Source organism: Sapajus apella, unplaced genomic scaffold (assembly GCF_009761245.1).
Source record: "Sapajus apella isolate SASKATOON/1434 unplaced genomic scaffold, GSC_monkey_1.0 scaffold170, whole genome shotgun sequence".
NCBI lineage: Eukaryota > Metazoa > Chordata > Mammalia > Primates > Cebidae > Sapajus > Sapajus apella.
This window is the reverse complement of record NW_022437110.1, coordinates 2,015,276-2,035,042: the sequence shown is the minus strand read 5'-3', so window position 1 is coordinate 2,035,042 and position 19,767 is coordinate 2,015,276. Positions and strand designations below refer to the sequence as shown.

At 57.6% G+C, this 19,767-nt stretch overlaps 3 protein-coding genes and 1 long non-coding RNA gene across 10 annotated transcripts in view; 3 read left to right on the top strand and 1 right to left on the bottom strand.

The window, feature by feature from the left end:
* Positions 1 to 7,267, top strand: part of KLC1 (kinesin light chain 1) — a 46,450-nt gene extending 39,183 nt beyond the window's left edge. For 5 of the 7 annotated variants that reach the window (XM_032267636.1, XM_032267640.1, XM_032267637.1 and 2 more), the window contains 2 exons: positions 6,411 to 6,483; positions 6,924 to 7,262. In XM_032267636.1, coding sequence (XP_032123527.1) covers positions 6,411 to 6,482 — 72 coding nt within the window. In that variant the 3' untranslated portion in view covers position 6,483; positions 6,924 to 7,262. Of the gene's footprint in view, positions 1 to 6,410; positions 6,484 to 6,923 lie in introns of all 7 variants that reach the window. The other 2 variants (XM_032267639.1, XM_032267641.1) reach the window with 1 other exon arrangement.
* On the top strand, positions 28 to 3,089 carry LOC116542628. Its single transcript, XR_004265293.1, has 2 exons — positions 28 to 194; positions 307 to 3,089. It is a non-coding gene; the product is annotated as an uncharacterized LOC116542628 (long non-coding RNA).
* Positions 4,389 to 16,120, bottom strand: XRCC3 (X-ray repair cross complementing 3). The gene is made up of 7 exons (XM_032267650.1): positions 15,566 to 16,120; positions 13,226 to 13,363; positions 11,772 to 11,984; positions 8,456 to 8,610; positions 5,193 to 5,405; positions 4,963 to 5,009; positions 4,389 to 4,845 (listed from the first exon to the last, which is right to left on the bottom strand). The coding sequence occupies exons 1-7, from the start codon at positions 15,618 to 15,620 to the stop codon at positions 4,626 to 4,628; spliced, it is 1,041 nt and encodes a 346-aa protein (XP_032123541.1). The 5' UTR covers positions 15,621 to 16,120; the 3' UTR covers positions 4,389 to 4,625.
* On the top strand, positions 8,561 to 14,184 carry LOC116542627. The gene is made up of 2 exons (XM_032267655.1): positions 8,561 to 9,555; positions 14,019 to 14,184. The coding sequence occupies exons 1-2, from the start codon at positions 9,324 to 9,326 to the stop codon at positions 14,162 to 14,164; spliced, it is 378 nt and encodes a 125-aa protein (XP_032123546.1). The 5' UTR covers positions 8,561 to 9,323; the 3' UTR covers positions 14,165 to 14,184.
* Positions 16,121 to 19,767: the final 3,647 nt, after the last annotated feature.

Genomic DNA, 19,767 nt, shown 5'->3' with positions numbered 1-19,767 from the left:
GTAATCCCAGCTACTTGGGAGGCTGAGGCAGGAGAATTGCTTGAACCTAGGAGGCGGAGGTTGTGGTGAATCGATCATACCATTGCACTCCAGCCTGGAGACAGAGCGAGACTCTGTCTCAAAAGGAAAAAAAAAGGGCTGTAAATAAAGAATCTGGAAATGTAAAGTACCCCTTTCAGAACTATAGGCATTTAGTGATCTGCGGCAGTAAAGCCTGAAGCTTAGCAGACATTGGTCATTGGGAAGCGAATCCCCTGGGTATCTGTTTCCAAGGTCCCCGTGCCTATGGCCCTGGGCGCCTGCAAGGCCTGGGGCCCCACGCCCACCCCTTTTGAGCACTGTTCTTTCTCCTGGAGCCCCTGCACACAAAGCCCATAGAGATGTGCCTTTCACTTTTTAAAAGCTTAAGCTTTACAGAATGAAGTAACGTGGTGGACTCTTGACAGGAACATTTTCAAATTAATGCTGAGGCCATCTTTCTTAGGGCCGTCCGCAGACTAACCCATAGGTAAAGAGCATACAAAACAGACGCTGAGGTGAGCATAGATTCCAAAGGATGAATGCCAGCCTGCTATGCTATAGGACAGAGGGGTGGTCTGTGAAACACTGGCCATTCCGTGAAAGGCCAGCTTGCTTTCACATCACAGGGCAGGCGGCGGCACAACAGAGGCTCACACTTGTCGCCTCCAGCCCTTGGAAGCTTCCTGTGGGGCATGGGGCCAAGGGCTGGCAACAGAGCATCCTGGGGTTTTGTTACAAGGCTAGGCTTTAAAATACCTTTAAAAGTTTCATGTCATTTCCTCCCATCTCGTGTCGAGGACTGCCGTGTTTGGGAAAAGGCGTGTTTCTGAGAGACAGAGCTCCATCTAGTTGTGGGTGAGTGCCTGGCTCAGGAGCTGCCCCATGGAACAAGCCCTGTCCCCAAGCTGCCCACCTGTGGCTGTGACTCCTTTTCTGAGGCTCCTGACTCCATTCTTGCAGATTCTGATGGATCAGGAACTTTTAAATTCTACACAGAGATGTTTAAAAAAATGTGATAGGTTCTGTAATGGTGGGTGGGATTAAAAGAAAAAAATGTTTAAAAAGAGGGAGGAAGGAGAAAAAAAAAAAAAATATATATATATATATATACACATACACGTACATACATGCATACATACATACAAGGGCAAGTGCCGTGGTTCACGCCCCTAATCCTAGCACTTTGGGAAGCTGAGGTGGGATGATTTCTTGAGCCCAGGAGTTTAAGAACAGCCTGGGCAATATAGCAAGTCTGTCTCTACCAAAAAAACCCACATATATATAATTTGATGGGTTGTGAGAAGCCACCCCACAAAAAAGGGGGGGGTGTAGAGCAGCTTCCCTTGGCAGGTGCCGTGGCTGCCCCCACAGGTGACAGGCAGGAGGGCTCCAGAACTTCTCCTGTGGTGGGGGTGTCTTCTCCCTGTGAGGATGCTGAGCAGAGTTTGGAACCCAGACAGTTTCCCTTACTGACGGTTCTCTGGAAAGGAAAAGGGCATTTAGAAGGAATAAACATAGGGCTGAATATGGAATTGAGTTTTAACCTCTTCAGACTGATGGGTGCAGATGAGGCTGTGTGGGGCCTCTGCAGCACTGGCTGTGGAGCAGTGTGTTGATGGGTAAGAGAAGCCAGAGGGCCTCCCTGAAGCCAGCTTGTAGAGGAAGGTTCGTGTTTCAGAGAGGGAAGCAGCAAGGGAATTTGAGTATCTGAGTCTCTGATGTTTGAACCTCCCCCCCCCGCCCCCCCCCCCAGGGGGCGGGGGTTTTAATTAATTTCCCATCTGGTGCTTCTGAATTTTTGCCTTCAGAGGAGAGAAGTGGTGGGCCCAGCCATGCCTGCTCCTTTGTGTTGTCTTTCTGGTGAGGGAAACCCTGCGTGAGAGTCAGCACCTGTTTCTTCAGAGCTGCTGTCAAAATAATCACTGCTCCCCCCACGGCAGCCACATGTGCAGCGCAGGGGCCCAGCAACCATTGCATGGGAGTGTCTGGCTCTGCCAGTGTACAGCATACCTCTGGGTAGTCTGTGCTGCTGTGACAGAAACCAGGCCCTCGGGAGGCCCTGTGACACGGGTGCTTCCCTGAGGCAGCAGCAGTGTGCAGCTCAGGGGTCCTCTGAGGTTGGCGGTGCCCATGGGTGGCACAGGGGCCTTCTTGTGGGCAGCACTTGGTCTCATGTTTACAGCTTGGAGGGATTCACATAGTTACTTCCTGAAATTTCTGGAATTAAAAAAAGATTTCTATTTGGTCAGAAAGCTGCTAGGAATATCATGTAATTAGAAATTCAGTATTTATAGATATAGATATATTAAACACTGCTAAGGAGATATGGTTACAATCTGTAACAGGTTTTACACTATCATAACGTTATGGAATTTTCCTGGAGGATGTCATTAGCTTCTGTTGGCACTTACTTGTGAGCTGTGTGTACACTGTGTTCAGGTTTCTGAATCCTGTAGAGCACTCATGTCTCTGACAGCGTCTTGCCAGGGCCGCCAGCTGTATATGCAGTGGGGCCGGCTGTCTCAGGGCTGACACATAGACGTGTATTGTTTACAATGAGTTCCCCAACGCTGTGGGGAAGAACTTAAGTGGTTTTAAAGTGTTTTATAATGGTGAGGAAATGAGGGTCGGGGCACGTGGTCCCTGAGGGAGGGTCTTCAGGGCAAGACCTATGGCCCTGGGCAGGGACCGGTCTCCCCAGGGGTGGTGCCTTCCCAAGGGGATGGTCAGTGCTCCTACGACTGCCAGGCCAGCCCTTCTGCAGACTTCGTGGTGGGGCCAGTTCCCTGGGACAGGAAGCTCCTCAGCCCCTTCCCTCCAGGGCAGGACCTGAGCCAGAATGGGCGGGGCCGGCCTAGCTTCCAGGAATGTTTTCTCTATTAAATGTACCTCTGTCTTTAAGCTGTGTCTCATTTTCTCATTGCTCGCATGTCTTGCCTAGAAAAGCATTTGGAATTGCTTATGTTCAGTTACAGAAATAAAATGTTTTATTTCCTGTTGTAAAATCCCTGCACTTTTGCAGAAAGGCTGTTTTGTAAAAATCCAACCCCAAAATAACTTTTTCCTATTTCATGCCAGTGATTCTTAACCGTAGGGTCATAGAGAGCCTTGATAATGTGACGAAGGTTTTAAAGGATTGTCCCACCCTCGAAAACAGCAAAAGAAAAATTCTGCACAGTATGGCCCCACCCCTTACCTTCCCCACAACCAGTACCGGCCTCTCCTCCCACTGCACAGGGTGAGCACCCCCAGGCTCACCCTGTGCACATGGGATGGGGGGGTGACAATTTCTGCCTCTGCGCTGTGGGAGGACTCAAGCCACTTGACAGTTCTGGGCCTCAGTTTCCCTGCCTGCAAGTGGAGATGTAGTGACAGTACCTGTCCCCAGGAGCTGTGAAGAGAACACACCTCCATGTGCATAAATTACTTGGAGGAGTGGCAGTCAGACAGCAAGAAGCAGGTCCTGGAACTGCATCCATTCGCCGTTTATTTGTCAAAGGCCTGCTCGGTGCCAGGCAGTACATGGGGGCACTTGGGGGTGGAGGAGGTTTGCTGTGGGAAATCAAGAGGGTCCTTGCTCTGCCCATGAGGAGGCCATGCCACTTCTCGCCGCTAGGCAGATATGTCAGCATCTGCAGCCAGATGTGAGGTCTCGCCACAGTGTGCGGCTGGGCCTGCAGGTGGCCCTGCCAGGAGTCCTGCCATATCCCTACCAGATTGGCCACCCAAACAGGCCAAGAGCTGAGCTGGATGCCCAGACTGCCTGGGGGCACCCAGGATGTACTGGCACACTCCTTTTTCTCAACATCAGATCCTCCTTGCCCAGAACTGTGTTCCCAGCTAACTGATGAGCCTATCATGTGCCAGCCCTGCACTGCCTGAGCGCCTCCATCTGGCTGTGGTGCTGGCACAGGCCACACTACTAGAGTCAAGGCAGTCCCCCCACCCCCAGGCTCCCCTGGACCCTGAAGTTGGAGATCAGTGGGAAATGCTTTCTTCACCTTGTACCACACATTGAAGTTTTGAGAGGCACAGTGTGTGCTGTGATGGGGCCCCCAGGAGCCGAGGACCCAGAGGTGGGTGAGGAGGAACCACCTGCCTGCAGCCCCGCTGTGGCCTGGGTGGTAGGGGGAGCAAGGACTGCTCTGTGTGGAGGAAGGGATCCCTGGTGGGCAGGGCCCCAGGGGCTGTGGGGTCTGAGGTGCCAGGCCTCAGACCTGACCCCAGGTGGGCTTTCATGTGGAAAGCCAAAGCAGCGGGGCTTCCAGGGAGTCACTGTAGGGACACCTCCAGGCCCTAGCCCTGAGAATCACCTGCCCCCCAAGGGCCAGCTCAGCAGTGGGGACCAGGTGCCCAGCAAGCCAGGCCTGCCCCCAAACCCAGGGAGGGGTGGAACAGTGCGCCCCACCCCCGCCTCCCGCCCAGCTCAGGTGGGGATCAGTCCGTGGTCACCATCTTCAGTTGAGAAAGTGGAGCTGCTGCCCTGGAGGAGGGCTCTGAACCAGATTCCCAGCTGTGCCACGGCCAAGGCAGACAGCATTTTAAAGGCCGGAGTGCCAGTGTCAGGGCTTCTCAGGCAGGGCTGTTCTGCAGCTGCTGTCGTGTCAGTGGGACTGGGTCCCAGGTGTCCCTCGCACCCCTTCTGTACTGATTGTGTAGGAACAAGAGGAGGGGGGCAGGTGGGGGGCAAACAGCACCCGTAGGGTTCGTACCGGCTGGCCGAGGGCAGCCTCTTCCTCACGGAGCCGGTCAACCAGCAGTCTCACCAGAAGCTGGTTGGCCCAGGTTATGCCAAGGGCCGGGGAAATGCGCTCATCCCAGAACCTGAGAAACAGGAAGCGGGTGGGCTGGCGCTCAGAAGGCTGGGTAACCCTGCCCACGTCGGCCCAGCTGCACCCCGTCACCTGTGCAGAGGCACACGCGACATATGGCTGTACTCACCCCGGTGGCCCGTGCACTGTGCCCTGCTCCTCCACGGCCTCTGTCACCTGGAAGAGCCCAGTCCAGATCAGCTGCAGCGGCTGAGGGTCTTCCCGATGGTTAGGCACAGGCTGCTACCCGCGAGAGCCAGAGGCCACCTCACTGCCACCCACCCCACCTCCAGACCAGCTCTGCTTCACATCCTGGCTAAAAATACGAGCTCACGGCTTCACCCTTGCCTTGCCACCCACCTGGTTGATGCACAGCACGGGGCTCTGGAAGGCACTGCTCAGCTCACGCAGCGTGGCCCCCAGGGACTGCAGACGCCTGGCCCTGGAGACGGAGGCCTGGCTGTCAAACTCACAGCGGAATGGGGCTGCCACCGAGTCGATGACCACCAGGCGAGCCATGCCCCGAGACAGCAGAACAGGGACCTTCTTAGTCACACACTCCAACAAGGTGTCCTGTGGGGACAGCTGCCATTGCCTTTGCAGCCCCTGCCCCAGATGACCAGACCCCCTTTGGACTGTCACCTCGACTGTCTGACTCAGAATCATCCTACCCACTGGGGGCTGATGATGCCAGCTCTGCAGCCCCCATACTCTGGGCCCAGTCCAGTGAAGGCTCCAATTATAGAAGCTTTAGGCCCACACATCTGGTTCCCTTGGACCCCTGTCCCTCCTCTGGTCCTTTGCCCAGGCTCCTGAGTCCTTGTGGGGGTCTGCTCCCACTCCTGCCATGGTTTCAGCATCTCCCTGTCACGGGTCAGCAGCTACCACCCCCCTCCTTTAGTGGCCCCATGGCAGGTGCCAAGACTACCAGGACCTGGCCAGAGTGCCATCAAAGCTAGCCTGTGGTGGCCATGATCACCTGGGATGTACCCTCTCCAGACACTGAGCAAGGCAGGGGCCTGATGCCCTTCAGGCTGTTACTCAGGTGGGTCAGGCCTCGCCTGCCTCTACTGAGGCGTGGGACACCCTGGGAGACCACGTGGGGGTCAGGGTGGGGCTGCAGGTGGAGACACCCCTAAGGCCAGTGCCTCCTGTGCTCCCAGGCCTTAGCCCTGTGCTCTGAGCAGGCTTGGCCTGGCCAAGGGGTAGAAATGGCCCTGTGCCCACCGGCTCCCAGGAGAGGGGCCCCCAAGGAAGGCAGGTATCCTCAGCCTCCCTCTGGGTGCTGCTGTGCTCTGTGGGTGCTAGGGCCATTGGCATGGCCTGGCCTCTGACCACAGAGCTTGGTGAGCCGTGGTGATGGGGGAGGGTGGCACAGCTGCTCCTGGCACCAAGCAGGGCAGTTCAGGCCTCATGGGCCTTGCCAGCAGCTCTGGCCAGATGGAGGCTGTGAGGGACCCCTAGGCGGCCCCCCAAGTCCAAGGTCTGCAGCTATACCCTGGTGTCACACCTGGAGCTCTGAAGATGCCTGAGGGCCTGCCTGCAAGCCCTGAGTGAAACTCTGTGCTTCGTCTCCAGGGCGTCTCTGGCCGAGCCTCTTTTTGTGGAAAACGACAGCAGCAGCAGTGGCTTGGAAGACGCTATCGCTAACGTGAGTTCCGCAGCCTGCAACCCCGGGAGGCAGGCACCTGGGGGACTGGGGATGGGCAAGTGGTGGCTGCTGCTAGCTGCAGGGCTGGGCCTTCAAGAGGGGCTTAGCTCAGGGAGCCCCATCCTCATGCAAGCCCAAGGGCCACAGCAGAGTGGGGGGTGGGAATGGCACCAGGCCCTGCTTACACCAAGAGAAGGCTCTGTGTCTACACCGCTGGCCTCCCCTATGCCAGATTCAGGCCTGTGGCGCTCCAGGGAGTAGAGGCCAAAGACGCACCAGTTGCCCATGGCCCCTCGGCCCCAGGGAGGCTCACAACCAGCAACACCCGCTGCTCTGGGCAGACTTGGGGTCAGGGCTCCCCAGAGCTGTTTCCAGAACAGAAGTTAGTAACACTATCAGGTTTTGGCAGCCCAGCCCTGACCTTCCACCTTCTTTTGCAGTGACCCCGACCTGGTCCCACTCCAGGATGGGAATGCCGAGTGTGGCCCAGAGCTGGCCCAAGACAGCCAGGCGGCAGGGAGGGCCCCCGGTGGAGCCGCAGCACTCTTATTTCTCCTGCATCTGTGTGCGTGGGGCGCACTACTAATGACTATACAGCTGGCGCAGCCTTGGGGCTGGGGCTGGGCCGAAACTGGTGCCCTGGTGCGGTGTGGCCTTTCCCAGGAGACCTGAGGCATGAGCTGGGCCCGTAGCTCCCTTCCCACGTGTAACTTCCTCGCGTTGTGTGCCATAATGTATTTTATTGTACATTTTTTTAAATTAAAAGATTATATGCCTTATGTTTCACTTGGAAGTTTTTTTTATAGGAACTCTGAGAAGTGGGGGAAGGCCCACCTGGGACCTAGGGGCTCTGCCCAGCCACAGCCATGTCAAGGGTGGGCTGGGCATGGCAGCTGCTCCCCCTGCTCAGGGCGGAATTTCCTTGTTTGCTTTTGGTCAGGGTTTAATCCCAAACTTCCCATCTTTCCTTCTGGATCTTTTCTACTCATCACTTCTCCCTCCCTGGAATGATCTCTGTAAACTAAACGCTGACAGCTCACAGCACTGCTGCCCCAGCTGCCAGAATGGGTCCCGGCCTCTCGCCTGCTTCCTGGCTACAGGACGGACTTGACTGGCCCCCCTGTGAGTGGCCCCTGCTCTCTGGAAGGCCCTGCCATGGAGTCCTTCCTCCAAGCCCAGCCAGTGTGTGCAGGCAGGCCAGCAGCCAGGTGGTGGTCAAGGATCTGAGGTTGCCTGTCTGAGCTGGGTGCCCGGCCTGTGTCCCCAGTGAGGGCCGTCTTCCCCTCAGAGGCGGGGGTGAAACCCACACAGCTCTCTCACCAGGGCAGTAGCCTGGAGAGCAGGCCCTTGCCACCCACCTGGGGCTTCTCTTCTCTACTCTGTCGTCATGGGCAGGGTTGAGAGACGGTGTACAGGCGCTCAGTTACATGAGTTTCAGATAACAAAGAAAGTCAGTCTGAATATGGGCATCCTCATTCTAGACCATGCTTTGAAGCTGCCTGAGACTGAGACATAACTGGATGTCGCAGCCCACAGCCACTCCTGGCCAGGATTCTCTGCTTGCCAAACTGCCATCAGGCTCCTAGCCTCCTCCTAGGCCCATCTGTGCATGTCCTCATGAAATCCAGTTTTGGCAATCCCTGCTGAGAATCCCATCGCCCTCAGTGGCTGATCCGTTCCTTATCCTCCACTGTCCCCAGGGGTGGTCTGATTCCCCACGGCCCACCTTCAGCAAGGATCCTGGCAGGACGCTTTGGCCAGAACCCCTCCCCTGCCGGTTCCGCCCAGTCACTGTCCATCCTCTGACCCGCCTGCTCTTTGGCTGTCAACCCCCATGGCCTATGCTGTGTTCAGAGCTGAGCCCTGTCTCTCTGGTCCTACTGTGAGATCCCACTGCCGTGGTGGCTATAGCTGCCCCTGTGGTCCTGAACAGCTTGTCTTTGGGATGTCCCAGGCCTTCTCCCGCACTCACCACGTCGGCTGCATGCTCGATGAAGATCTGGCTGCCGAATCGGAGCTTCTGAAGCAGCTCTCCTGGAACGTCAGTGCGCAGCCGTGGCTGGTGGGCCATGAGCTGCTGCAGGCGCTTGTGTGGGAAGGCGTCTTCTGTACAGATGTAGATGGCTCCTGGGAAGCCAGAGTGCCTGATGTGCCTAGGGGCTCCAGATGGCCTGTGGCCACCACATACATCAAGTGCAGATGTCTCCCACCATTTCTAACTCTCTGCCCCTCACAGGTTCTTCCCCCCTGGCCCGGGGAGGGAGGAGGCTGGCGCTGGTTCTCTCTCCCACTGGCAGCCACCTTGGAGCCAGGCGACTCCCCAGGAGGAACACGGGCTGGGCCTCCACTTCTGACACCCAGGCAAGGTCTTCCCCTGTCCTGGGCCCTAGGCTGGAATGGCCACAGACAGGAGGCCTCTCCTGCTCCACGCCCCCTCCCTCCCCCATGCCCCCCGTGCCCATCTGTCCCCCCACCGCAGGGCAGGGAGCAAGTGGAAGGATCAGGGCAACACCTTCTGGAAATGGCCCCTGAGCACCACATACAGCCACCCTCTAGGGCCCCATTGAGCAAATATTTCTTCCACTTTCAAAGCTCCTGCAGTCTGGGCTCCACGTGAACCTGTGCCATTGCTCAGTTCAAAAAACTGGCTTAAAAAGACACATGTTGGTGAGGATGTGGAGAGGACCCCTGTACGCTGCTGCTAGGAATGTAAAATGGTGTAGCTCGGAAAACAACTGGCACTTCCTTAAAAACCTAAACACCAATCACATGACCCAGCAGTCCCACAAGCAGAGACACCCGCCTGAAGACACACATCGGTGTCCACAGCAGTGCGTTTCATGACAGCCCGAGGGGAAACGGCCCAGATGCCATCAACTGAGGAGTGGACCAACAGAATTCGGCCCGTCCTTACGGTGGAGTATGATTCAGTCCCAAAGGGGAAGGCAGTTCTGACGCCTGCTCCAGCACAGGCGAACCTCCAGAGCACAATGCCAGTGAAGGAAGCCCGTCACGAGGCCACGTGCTGTTGGATTCGCTCGCATGGCACACCCAGGATGGGACGAACCACAGGTACAGAAAGGGAGGCGGCTGCTGGGGGCGGGGGCTTACGCTCATGAGGAGGGGTTTCCTTTTAGGGTGAGGGAAATGTTCTGGAATTGACAGCGGTGAGGGGCACAGAATTTTTGTGCTTCTAAAAGCCACTGAATTTTATGCTTTTAGAGTGAATTTTACGGCATGTAAATTACATCTCAATTAAAAAAACAGGAATGCTTGGGGAGACTGATTTGAGTAATAAAAAAAAGCAGCGAGCTGCCTAGGCCTTGACTGTGCCAGGAAGGCGGTCCAGTCTCGGCGGTTCCCGCAGCGGCATAGCAGCTGTGGGGAGCCAGCACCTCACGCTGTGGCATGCGGCCTGTTGGTGAGTGTCCGTGGAACCTTTCATTCTGATCTGATTTTTTCTGACAGAGTTTCAACCATAGAGAAGAGCTGCAAAGAGAGTCAGGAGCCTTCCCCCTGTTCTGTCAGAATTAAGCTTCTGAGAAGCATCTGGCCCAAGTGGGGCCAGGGATGTACAAATACTGCCTTGGAAGGCCACATCTCTTTTGTGGCTGGTTCCCTTCCCCACCAGAGTCCCCAGATGTGGCTGTGCCCCCAGCCAGGGGGTCACAGGCAAGCGGGGGCCTGCGCTTCCTCCGCCCTGTTGGCTGGGGAGAGGCTGGGCTGGAAGGCTGGGAAGCAGGGGGAACTGGTCAAGCAGCCTGTTTTTGTTGGGGTGATGCATGAAGGGGCTGCACAGCCACCAGGACACCGCGAAGCTGGCAGGGAGGTGGCTGTGGGCAGCCCAGTGGTGGGCGGGGCCCCTGCGGGCCTGGGAGGGCCTCACATGGCTCAAGCACAGGACTCAGAATCTCTCCAGAGACTGCCTGCCACTTTCTTTTCAAAAATTGGGCCTTTAGATTAAATCTAGCAAAAGGTTGTTTCCCCAGGAGACGGCATCTTAGAGCTAATCTTGCACATGGTCACGGTGGCCTGGGGCCTCCTCCCTGCCCCTAGCCCACAAGGCCGACGTGCTCTCACGCCGCCCGCAGCGGTCACTGGGCTGGGCATAGCTGGGGGATGCAGGGAGGGTGTCCTAAGGCTCCCGTGTCCCTGGAGCAGGGGGGAGTGTGGGCTTCACTGAAAAGGCCAACAGGATGGAGGCTCGGGGGAGTCATAGCACAAATCACATTTGCACGAAGCCTGGCACAGAGGACGCTGGAGAATGAGGGCAGCTCCCGTCCCATTCCCAGCACACTTGAGTCCTGCCTCTATCTCACAGAAACTATTCCGTGGGATAAACGGGAGACTCTCATTTTCAAGGCCAACTCCCATCCTTCTGGCTGTCTCCAGGCTCACCCCGAGACCAGCTGCAGGGACCCAGGCACCTGCCAGGAGGGCGCCCTCCCCAGGGCTGCAGGGACAAAAATGCCTGTGGCGTGAGCAGTCCCCAGCCAGGTCTCTCAGGAGCCCCCTTCCACTACACCCAACACTGAGGCTCAGCAGGCACAGCACACCCTGGGTCCCGGGGACCGTGCTGACATAAGGGTGGCAGTGGAGAGGTTCCCAGCCACACCACTGCTGGCAGGTCAGGCCTGTGAGGAGGTGGCTGGCAGGGCCTGTGGGTCCAGGGCCTCGGGTCCTGCCCCATGTGGGAAGTGAGCCTAGCAGATGAGCTTGAAGGCGCCACTGCTGAAAAAAGCTGCCACTCTGTTCACATGGAGCTTACGACAACATGGAGCTACTAAGAAACACATTTCCCCTACTCAGAGCTCACAGTTTAAAACTACATGAACTTTTAACACCCCAGAGACCCAAGCAGGAGCGCTCTGACTGCTTCAGTACAACGCAGGGAACCCTTGTTTCACAGACAGACGTACAGGCTCATGGTGCTGTACCAGGAGCGTGCCCGGCCTGGCGTTGGAGCACCCGTGAGAAGGGCCGTGCTGCGCTTCATGTGCTGCTGGCTCTGTGGACCCCGGGGGCCTAGCTCTGCTGAGGGCAGGCTGCAGGCGCCTGGCGGTGGGGTTCCTACCCCCTCACCCCTCCTGCTGTCAGCCAAGCTCAGCCTCACTACCCCCTCCCTGTGCTGGAAGGAGCGATAGCAAACAGCACGGGAAGGAGGAGGGAGACGCAATGGTAGGAACAGTCCGAGAGGCAACCACTCCCCAACCTCAACGGAAAGCTCTCCCGTACAAAGCAGGGGCCCCCCACCTGCCCAGACCCCAGGGAAGGGGGCGGCCGCTCACCAGCCTCTAGGCCTCCATGCTGCCGTGGGAACTGCACGGCCAGGCAGAGCTGCAGCGCCAGCTGGGTCTTTCCTGCCGAGCTGCGTCCAGCCAGCTCGGTGATGCCATCCAGGGGCAGGCCACCTCGGAGAAGTGCGTCCAGCACTGGGCAGCCAAGGCTCAGGCGCTGGTGCTGTGCGGGGAACCGCTCCTTCTGCTGGCGCAGGTGCAGTGCTGCAGGGCAGGAGTGGCATCAGGCCTGGCTCTCCTGGGCCTGCAGGCAGGGCTGGGAGGCACGGCCAGCCTGCCTGTGCCAGGCGCAGGGAGGCTGGAGCACAGGTGCCCGAGGGCAGGGAGGGATGGCCTGGCCGGGAAGGGAAGGTGGACCTGAGGTGCAGAGTCAGGGGAGCCCCAGGGCCACCATCACACGCCCCCAGAATACCCCTACTGGGCGACTGCAGCACCAGGCGCCTTCAGCCTAAGTTTCCAGAGAGCCCCGAGGCGCCCCCTAACAACCTCCGCCTAAAGAAAAAGGTGCAGCTCCGTCCAGCTGGGGTGCCCTGGGGTGCTGAGCAGTCTGAAGGCCTCGATGGGCTCCCGCATGTGCACAGTGCACACCTCATGCCATCAGTGCTCTGTGATAGACGCCACTCTAGAGCAGTGCTGGTCACAGCCTCATGGCTCAAGGGCCTTGGATGAGCCATTCGACACAGCCTCCTCCATGACACCCAGGCCCCTCAGGGTGAGGCTCAAGGTGGGACATGCTGTGCAGGCTGTGCTCGTGGCCTGGGGCCTGGGCCAGGAGGAGCAGCCCATCTCTGCAGACCACCCTGGGCACCCTAGCCGGGTAGGGCAGGCCACCGTGACTATGAGGCCTGCCCAGAGCCCTGCCCATGGCACCGTGTGTGTGGCTGTGGCACCTGCCCAGCATGGCAGACCCCGGTTCAGCGCCCTCCCTAAGGCCTGGGCCCACAGAGCCACCTGCAGGGGAGGCAGGACCCCGCTGCCCACTGGGGCTTGCTCAGAGGCAGGGATGGAAACCTTGCCTGGCCAGGAGCATGGGGCTCGCTGGGCACCTCCCTCCCCTGCTGACGCCTGGTTTCCCAAACATGGTGGTGGGACCAAGACCAGGGCCTCAGAGCACACTGTTCCCACCCTGCTAGACCCTGAGGGGCTCTGGGTGCTGACTACCAACTCCACCCCTGCTTCCTGCATCCCTCTCCTCTGGCCCAAGGAGCCAGGTCCCCAGGAGGCCCCAGAGCCCTTCCATGTCCATCCCATCCATCTTCTGACCCGATGCTGTGACCACAGCCCTGTGGGTGTAAGAGAAGTGAGATGGGAACTCTGGGGCTGGAGCAGCTGCCACATGCCCCAAGGCTGGTCCCTGGAGTCTGCACAGCCCCATGCCTTGCAGCACATGGACTGAGATGCTGGAGCCACATGTCACCCCCACGGAGATGCCAGGACCCACCTACCTGTAAGAAGGCTGCTTCCCCGCAGGTGTAAGGAGGCTGTTCTCAGCAAGTGCCAGACCTCGGGGCTGGAGAGGTTGGTCAGTCTCTTCAAGTCTGGTCCAGAAAAGTGCAAAACCTCTTTTACCGATTTCAGTTTGGCTGAAATGACACAGATAAATTACAGGAAAACATCAGACTGTAATAACACACGGCAACATGGCGACGAAAGGTGCTTTTAAGAGCACTGTGAGAACACTGTGCTTCCGATTCTGGGGGCAAGGTGGGTAGGGACCAGATCCCCCTGCTCCCTGGAAACCCTGGACAGAGTGTGGCTGACCCACAGGCAAGAGGAAAGGGCTGCTGGGCACTGCACCCTGAGTCTTGGTACTCGGGCAGGTGTCAGCCTCACATGAGCTGGAACAGAAGCCAGAAGACAGGGACGGGCAGGTCCCAGGTGCTGAGAAGCAGCAACAGGCACCCAGTTCCATGCCAGCTGGAGACAGTGCTCCAGAAAGGGGCAGCGAAGAACTAACGCCGAGGTCCACCACCCACCCGCCAGGCACGGATCCAGGCTGAGCTGCAGGTGAGAACACATTCATGGTGGGGGGGGCACGCAGTGCTGGGAGGGAAGCAGAGCACAGGTCCAAACACCAGCAGGGCAGTCAGGGCAGGGGTCAGAGTGTGTGCAAATCAGAAGGGCAGTGGCAGCGGTTACAGAAGTGCAGATCCCCATGACCTACTGTTTTGGGAGAAAAGTAAAGAAGTTAACTTTGGACGTGGATTAGTACTTCACTTTCTACTTTCAAACTCGCAGAAAGAAGGCAAATGCTGCAGACCTATCAGACGACCAGGGAAGTGCAAAAGAGGAAGCGCACTGGAGAGGAAGCAGTGGCCAATCAGGAAGTGCAAGAGAGGAAGCGCACAGGAGAGGAAGCAGCAGTGGTGAGATCAAGGGAGTGAGAGGAAGCGCACAGGAGAGGAAGCAGCAGTGGTGAGATCAAGGGAGTGCGAGGAAGCGCACTGGAGAGGAAGCAGTGGTGGACAGAGGCTCTGCTAGCCCAGAGGCTCAAACCTGTCACATCAGAACCTCCCTCAACACGTGTGGGCTGAGTTCTGCAGTGAAAAGACAACCATCAAGCTGGAAAACAGTCATCACTGGTGGGATTTTTGGAACGGCCACACAGAAAACTCAAGGAGATGGAAAGGTGGGAATGAAGAAAGCACTCCTAGGTCTCGCCAGATCCAGCGGAGCGGGCCTCACGCAGACAGCCTGCTCCAGAGGGCTGTGTGTAGCCCTGTGGACTGGCAGAGATTGGGGCTGTGGGGGGACGGCTCCCCCTGGTAAGCCTCATGGCCTCAGCCCCCTTCACAGCTGCCAAGTCTGCAGGGACTTCTGGAAACACTCATTTCTGGATAAGAGACATGGGTGAGAACGGAAGTCCCTGGCTGAGCCCACTCCCCTTCTCTGTCCCTGGACTGCAAGTGTTGTGTCTGCAGCTGTTGCAGCCGTTCTGTGATCACAAGGCCACCAACAGCCTTGTGGTGTTGGATGAAAACCAACAGCCAAGGATGGAGGGGCAGGACAGTGAGGCCCTGCCCTGTCACCAAGCCGCTGCAGAGGCTCCACGTGCACTCCGGTTTCTCACCAGGGAGATGGGGAAGATGGAGGATGGAAGGAGTGTTCTGGATGACAGCTGGGCCACAGGCATGGGGAGCAGGGGTTGGGGGCTGCAAGTGGGGCCTAAGCTTTGAGCATTTACTAACTCAGGGGAAAAAGATGTTGTAAGAAAGAAAACGACCCCACCCTCCCCCGCACCACTACACCAGGTTCAACAATGGTCAGTATGCGCCCAATCACAGCCCCGACAGCTGATGTCACCCAAACTAAGTTCTAACTATGTGCAGGGAGCTGGGGGAGAGGAAGCTGGGGTACACAGGGTGTAGGCAGGCTCAATTCTCACCGCCCCCAAAAGGAAGACCATGGGTAATCAATAACACTGACAAATCAAACACTGCAACAGAAACACATTTAGGAGCCCAGGTGTAAATATTTAAAAAAAAAATAACTAAAAGACTTATATGTGGCTCCATTTCACTTTTCAGACAAGATGCAGTATTACTTAGATAAAAATAAAATTAACTGAAAGAAGTCCGTGCAGTTAAGAAAACATCACACACACCCCCCCGAAAATCCCATAAATCCCATAGTACATCCCAGCCTCGGTTTATCAGGGAGGCAAAGGGAGGAAGCCTCAGGCTTAGAGAGCCAGCATTTTGTTAACTTGCCTTCTTTAAAGTGCACCCCCCCACACACACACTTTACATCACAAACCTACTTTATACAAATAGAAATAAATGTACCTTTCTTAATTGCAGCAATAATTCTGGGATTCAGGTCCAGCAGATCCAAATCCATTCTGTCGGTGGGCCGACCACCAGGATGAATAACTTCGCAGGAAGACAGAACAATGGACGCACGGGCACTCGCCAATTCAAACCGCCTGTGGGAGGCGTGCAGCAGGGAAGTGACAGCAGCCGTGGCGTCTGTGAGGTGTCTGTCACTGAGGGCGGAGGAGACACTTCACTGTACAGAGAATGCTGTCTAGCTATGATGAGGCAACACGTCTGTAATTTACCTCTAAGAATTATTTGGTAGCTTAGAACCCATTCCAGACACTGACGCATTTGAAAAATCCCCCAAATCCCGCCGCATTCACCCCGTGGAAAGTGCTAGAATCAAGGCCATCCTCCTGCGGCAGGTGAGCGCCTGCCCACCATGACCCGTGTGTTTCCAGCCGATTTGACTGAGGCATCTCTTACATTCTGCAGTTTAATTTCCCTTAAGTGTGTCTCTGGGGACTCTGGAAAGAGTGGGAAGGTGAGTCTGGGATTTGCAGGGTGCTTCAGGAATCTGAACACTGGCGGCCCCCAGCTGTCTCAGCAGCCAACAGCAGAAGACAGCTTCCTTCCGGGCGGGCGGAAGGCCCTGTGGACCCCACCCAGCCTCTACCAGGAAGGGAGCTGGCAGCCCTTCCACGAGCCCAGCCCAGCATGGGAGAAGCTCGGCTCTTCTCCCCTCTGGCCTCGGCGGGCTGCTCAAGGACTCAGCCTGGCGTCACACAAGGCCTTTCCGACAGGCCACTCTGCATCCCGTCAGCCTCCCAAATGGTAAGACCAAGAGTGTCCAGGGCACTGGGAAATGGGAAGGCAGCAGCTTTGAGGGTCGGGTCCAGGGTCCGTGTCCTCCAGTGAGGTCTGGCGCAGTGGCCTCAGCCGAAATCCCGCAGAGGAAAGGGCAGGCCTCAGACTTGGAGAAGGCTTTTCCTCGAACCACACAGAATGTGGCACTGGCCTGGATGCGATCACGCTGGTCACTCACATGCCCATGCTCAGCCTGCTCAGGGAGACAGGCACGGTGTGGAGAATGGACTGGACTCCGGGGGCCGCAGGCTGAGGCCCCAGGCACCCTCGAGGTGGGCAGGGCAGGGAAGCTGGCGCTCCACGATGTGTTTCCTGCCTGCGTACCAGGCTCCAGGCCCCCACAGCCTGTGGGTTTTCTGAACAAGGGACAGGAAAGTGCCCAGGCCTGGCTGCCCAGGCAGCCTGACGGGAACTGGCAAGGAGCCACCCTGGAGGGCCAGGCGCAGGCCAAGGCATGGCAGTGGGGCGCTGGACCAGCTCATAACTGCTGGCAGAGCTGGCCAGAGTGAGGAAGTTAGGTTCCCGGGCACAGAAGGCAAATAAAGAAATGCTACCTCCAGAGAAGGCACTGTGCTGTCAAAGAAGATGTGGCCTCCCTGGCTGGGGAAGATGGTGTTCAGAACATGGCACTCTCCAAGCCCTGAGAACAGGAAGCAGCCTGGGGAGTGTGAACCTCGGGGCTGGTAGGGGACCCCCACACCAGAGGCACCACCCGAACACAGCCTGGGCGCCAGCACACATCTGCACTGGAGGGACGGTTCGCTGAGCAGGCATGTCAGTCAGACAGGCCGGGTCTGGGGGCTGTGAGGAGGCTGCTGCCCCGGGCTGGATCTGGATATGCAACTCGGACTGTGCCAAGCAGCAGGACATGCACGAGCACCGGGAAGGCCAGCGCGTGGCTGCAGCATCTCCGGCCTCTGCAACACGGGCCAAGACGCCTGGAAGCAGAGTGCCCACTGACAGGTTAACAGGCTCCCTGCTTGGCAATGGCAGCATGGCTCCTGAGCTCCTCCTGGGCGCTGTGCACATCCTGGTGAGAACTCGATTTAACAGGCCTGGCTCAGTCAGTTTAGCGAGGACCTCCTTCCCTGTGTCCCATTGCCCTTGACAGCTGATGGAGCTCCTCATCTTACACTGTCCCCAGGGCGGCCTGATCTCCTGGCAGGTGAGTTTAAGCTGAATCTCCTTCACTCCTGCGGGTTCCGCTTCGCAGCCTTCCCTCCTCTGACCTTGCCCTGCTCTGGAGCCGTAAGCCCTGCCAGCCCATGCCCTGTCCAGAACTGAGCCCAGCCTCCTTCCCGCTGCAAGACCCTGGTGTAGTGGTTCCTACACCTCCCAGAGTTTCTGAACGAAACCATGGTCTGCTTACCGTGCTTTCACAAGTTTCCTGGAATATTTTCCATTTACCACCAAGCACCTGCTATGTCCGACACTGGCCTAGAAGCTCCACAGACAGCCCCATGCATGCCTTTGTCCTCCCACCTCTGCGAGGGGCAGGGGTGTGACCAACCCGTCCCTCCACCAGGGTGAAGGCCATGCACAGGGAGCTGCCTCGGTAGGCAAGGGGCAGGCCCAAGACCGGTGCCTCTTCCGACAGCACCCCAGCTGAGCCATGACTTTGGGGAAGAGCTGCTGTCAGGCACTGCTAGGTGAGTGTGGACGGTCACACCAGAGCTGTCAGTCTCACAAACCAGACTCTGGAAGTGCTGTGGTCATGGCCTGGAGCTGTTCCCACCCTTCCGAGGTGGACTCCCTCCTCTGCCTCAGGCCTGGGACCTGCTGTGTGGCTTTGAAGTGATTCCTAGCACCAAAACATCAGACTATGAGCGTGATGTCTTATCAGACCACATCTGTGAGGTCTCAAGTGGAAATGCCTCTTAAACCTTCTCAGACACTCCCTTATGTGAGTTACTGACCTTAACTCCTGGACTGCAACAATACAGACCAACTTGAAGGTTGGGCAGATGCTTTGAGGCAAGCAATACTCTGCTGGCCCGGGAGCTGGTCCTCCGTCCCGGCCTCTCAGAGAGCTGCTGCGCTCCTGCTCTCCGTGGCTATTGAGGCAGATCCTCAACTCTAACCAGACCTCATTTCCAGAGGCCTGCTCCATCCCAGTGGAGCGACTGGACCTGCCCATTCTGGCACTCGCCTCCCTGTGGCCAATGCACCTTGCCCACGGAGCGCCTACTTGCCTGCCAGAAGTCTTCGCCTCCTCCTCTTGCCTCCCCTGAGCACTGTGAAACTAGAAACAAATTCTCTTTGACAGAAAACCACGCGATTTGTGGAATCATACTCTGATCATCTCCTTATTTCCTTCACCCACAAGGACCCCGGCACTGCCAATGCCCAAGGGGGAGGGCAGAGTCAGCCACACAAACCCCACTTCTGAGGCTTCAACGCTGCTCAACTGCTGACGCCTGTCATCCCAGCACCGTGGGAGCCCGGGGCGGCGGGATGCTTGAGCCTAGGAGTTCGAGGCCAGCCTGGGCAACACAGCGAGACCCCTTCTCTACCAAAAAGAAAAAGAAAAATAGCCGAGAACCGTGGTGGCACCTGCGGTCCCAGCCACTTAGGAGCCCAGGAGGTGAAGGCTACACTAAGCTGTGATCACACGCCACTGCACTCCAGCCTGGGAGACAGAGCAAGACCCTGTCTCAAACAATAAAAATTCACGCCTTGTAATAAGAAATTAAAGGGAGGATAAACAAAGTTTTTTTTCCTCCCCCTTTTTGAGACGGAGTCTCCCTCCGTAGCCAAGGCTGGAGCGCAGTGGGCACGATCGATCTTGGCTCACTGCAACCTCTGCCTCCCAGGTCCCGGATCAAGCGATTCTCCTGCCTCAGCCTCCCGAGTAGCTGGGATTACAGGCAAGTGTCACCATGCCCAACTAATTTTTGTATTTTTAGTAGAGACGGCGTTTCACCATGTTGGCCAGGCTGGTCTTGAACTTCTGACCTCGTGATCCGCCTGCCTCGGCCTCCCAAAGCGTTGGGATTACAGGCATGAGCCACCGCGTCCGGCCTAAAGATTTTCTTTCCAAACGAAAGCATTAAATAACTGTATTCAGACCTCTACCACCTCGATGCCAGGCCAGCGCGGTCCCAGGCAGGCAAGGGAAGGCGCCCAAGGTCGGGGACGCAGCCGCGGGCCCACCTCGGCCTTCGGCGCACCAGGGACCCCCGAGCCCGCCTTCCCCAGGAAGGCGCCCGAACGCGACCCGGGCTGCAGCCTCAGGCCCGCCTGCTCCAACCAGCTCCGGCAGTGGAGATCCGCGGCCGCCCCTGCCCCTCGACCCTGCCACACCCCTCACGCCCGCGGCGGCCAACGACGTCCGACCCCACCGCCGTCGGGCCCCGCAGCGT

Coding starts and splice junctions, on each gene's coding strand:
- LOC116542627 (XM_032267655.1), top strand. CDS start 9,324: ATGACAGCCCGAGGGGAAACGGCCCAGATGCCATCAACTGAGGAGTGG. Junction 9,556..14,018: donor CAGGATGGGACGAACCACAG/GTACAGAAAGGG, acceptor TCAAACTCGCAG/AAAGAAGGCAAATGCTGCAG.
- XRCC3 (XM_032267650.1), bottom strand. CDS start 15,620: ATGGATTTGGATCTGCTGGACCTGAATCCCAGAATTATTGCTGCAATT. Junction 5,406..8,455: donor TCGAGCATGCAGCCGACGTG/GTGAGTGCGGGA, acceptor CTGTCCCCACAG/GACACCTTGTTGGAGTGTGT. Junction 5,010..5,192: donor CCGTGCTGTGCATCAACCAG/GTGGGTGGCAAG, acceptor GGGCTCTTCCAG/GTGACAGAGGCCGTGGAGGA.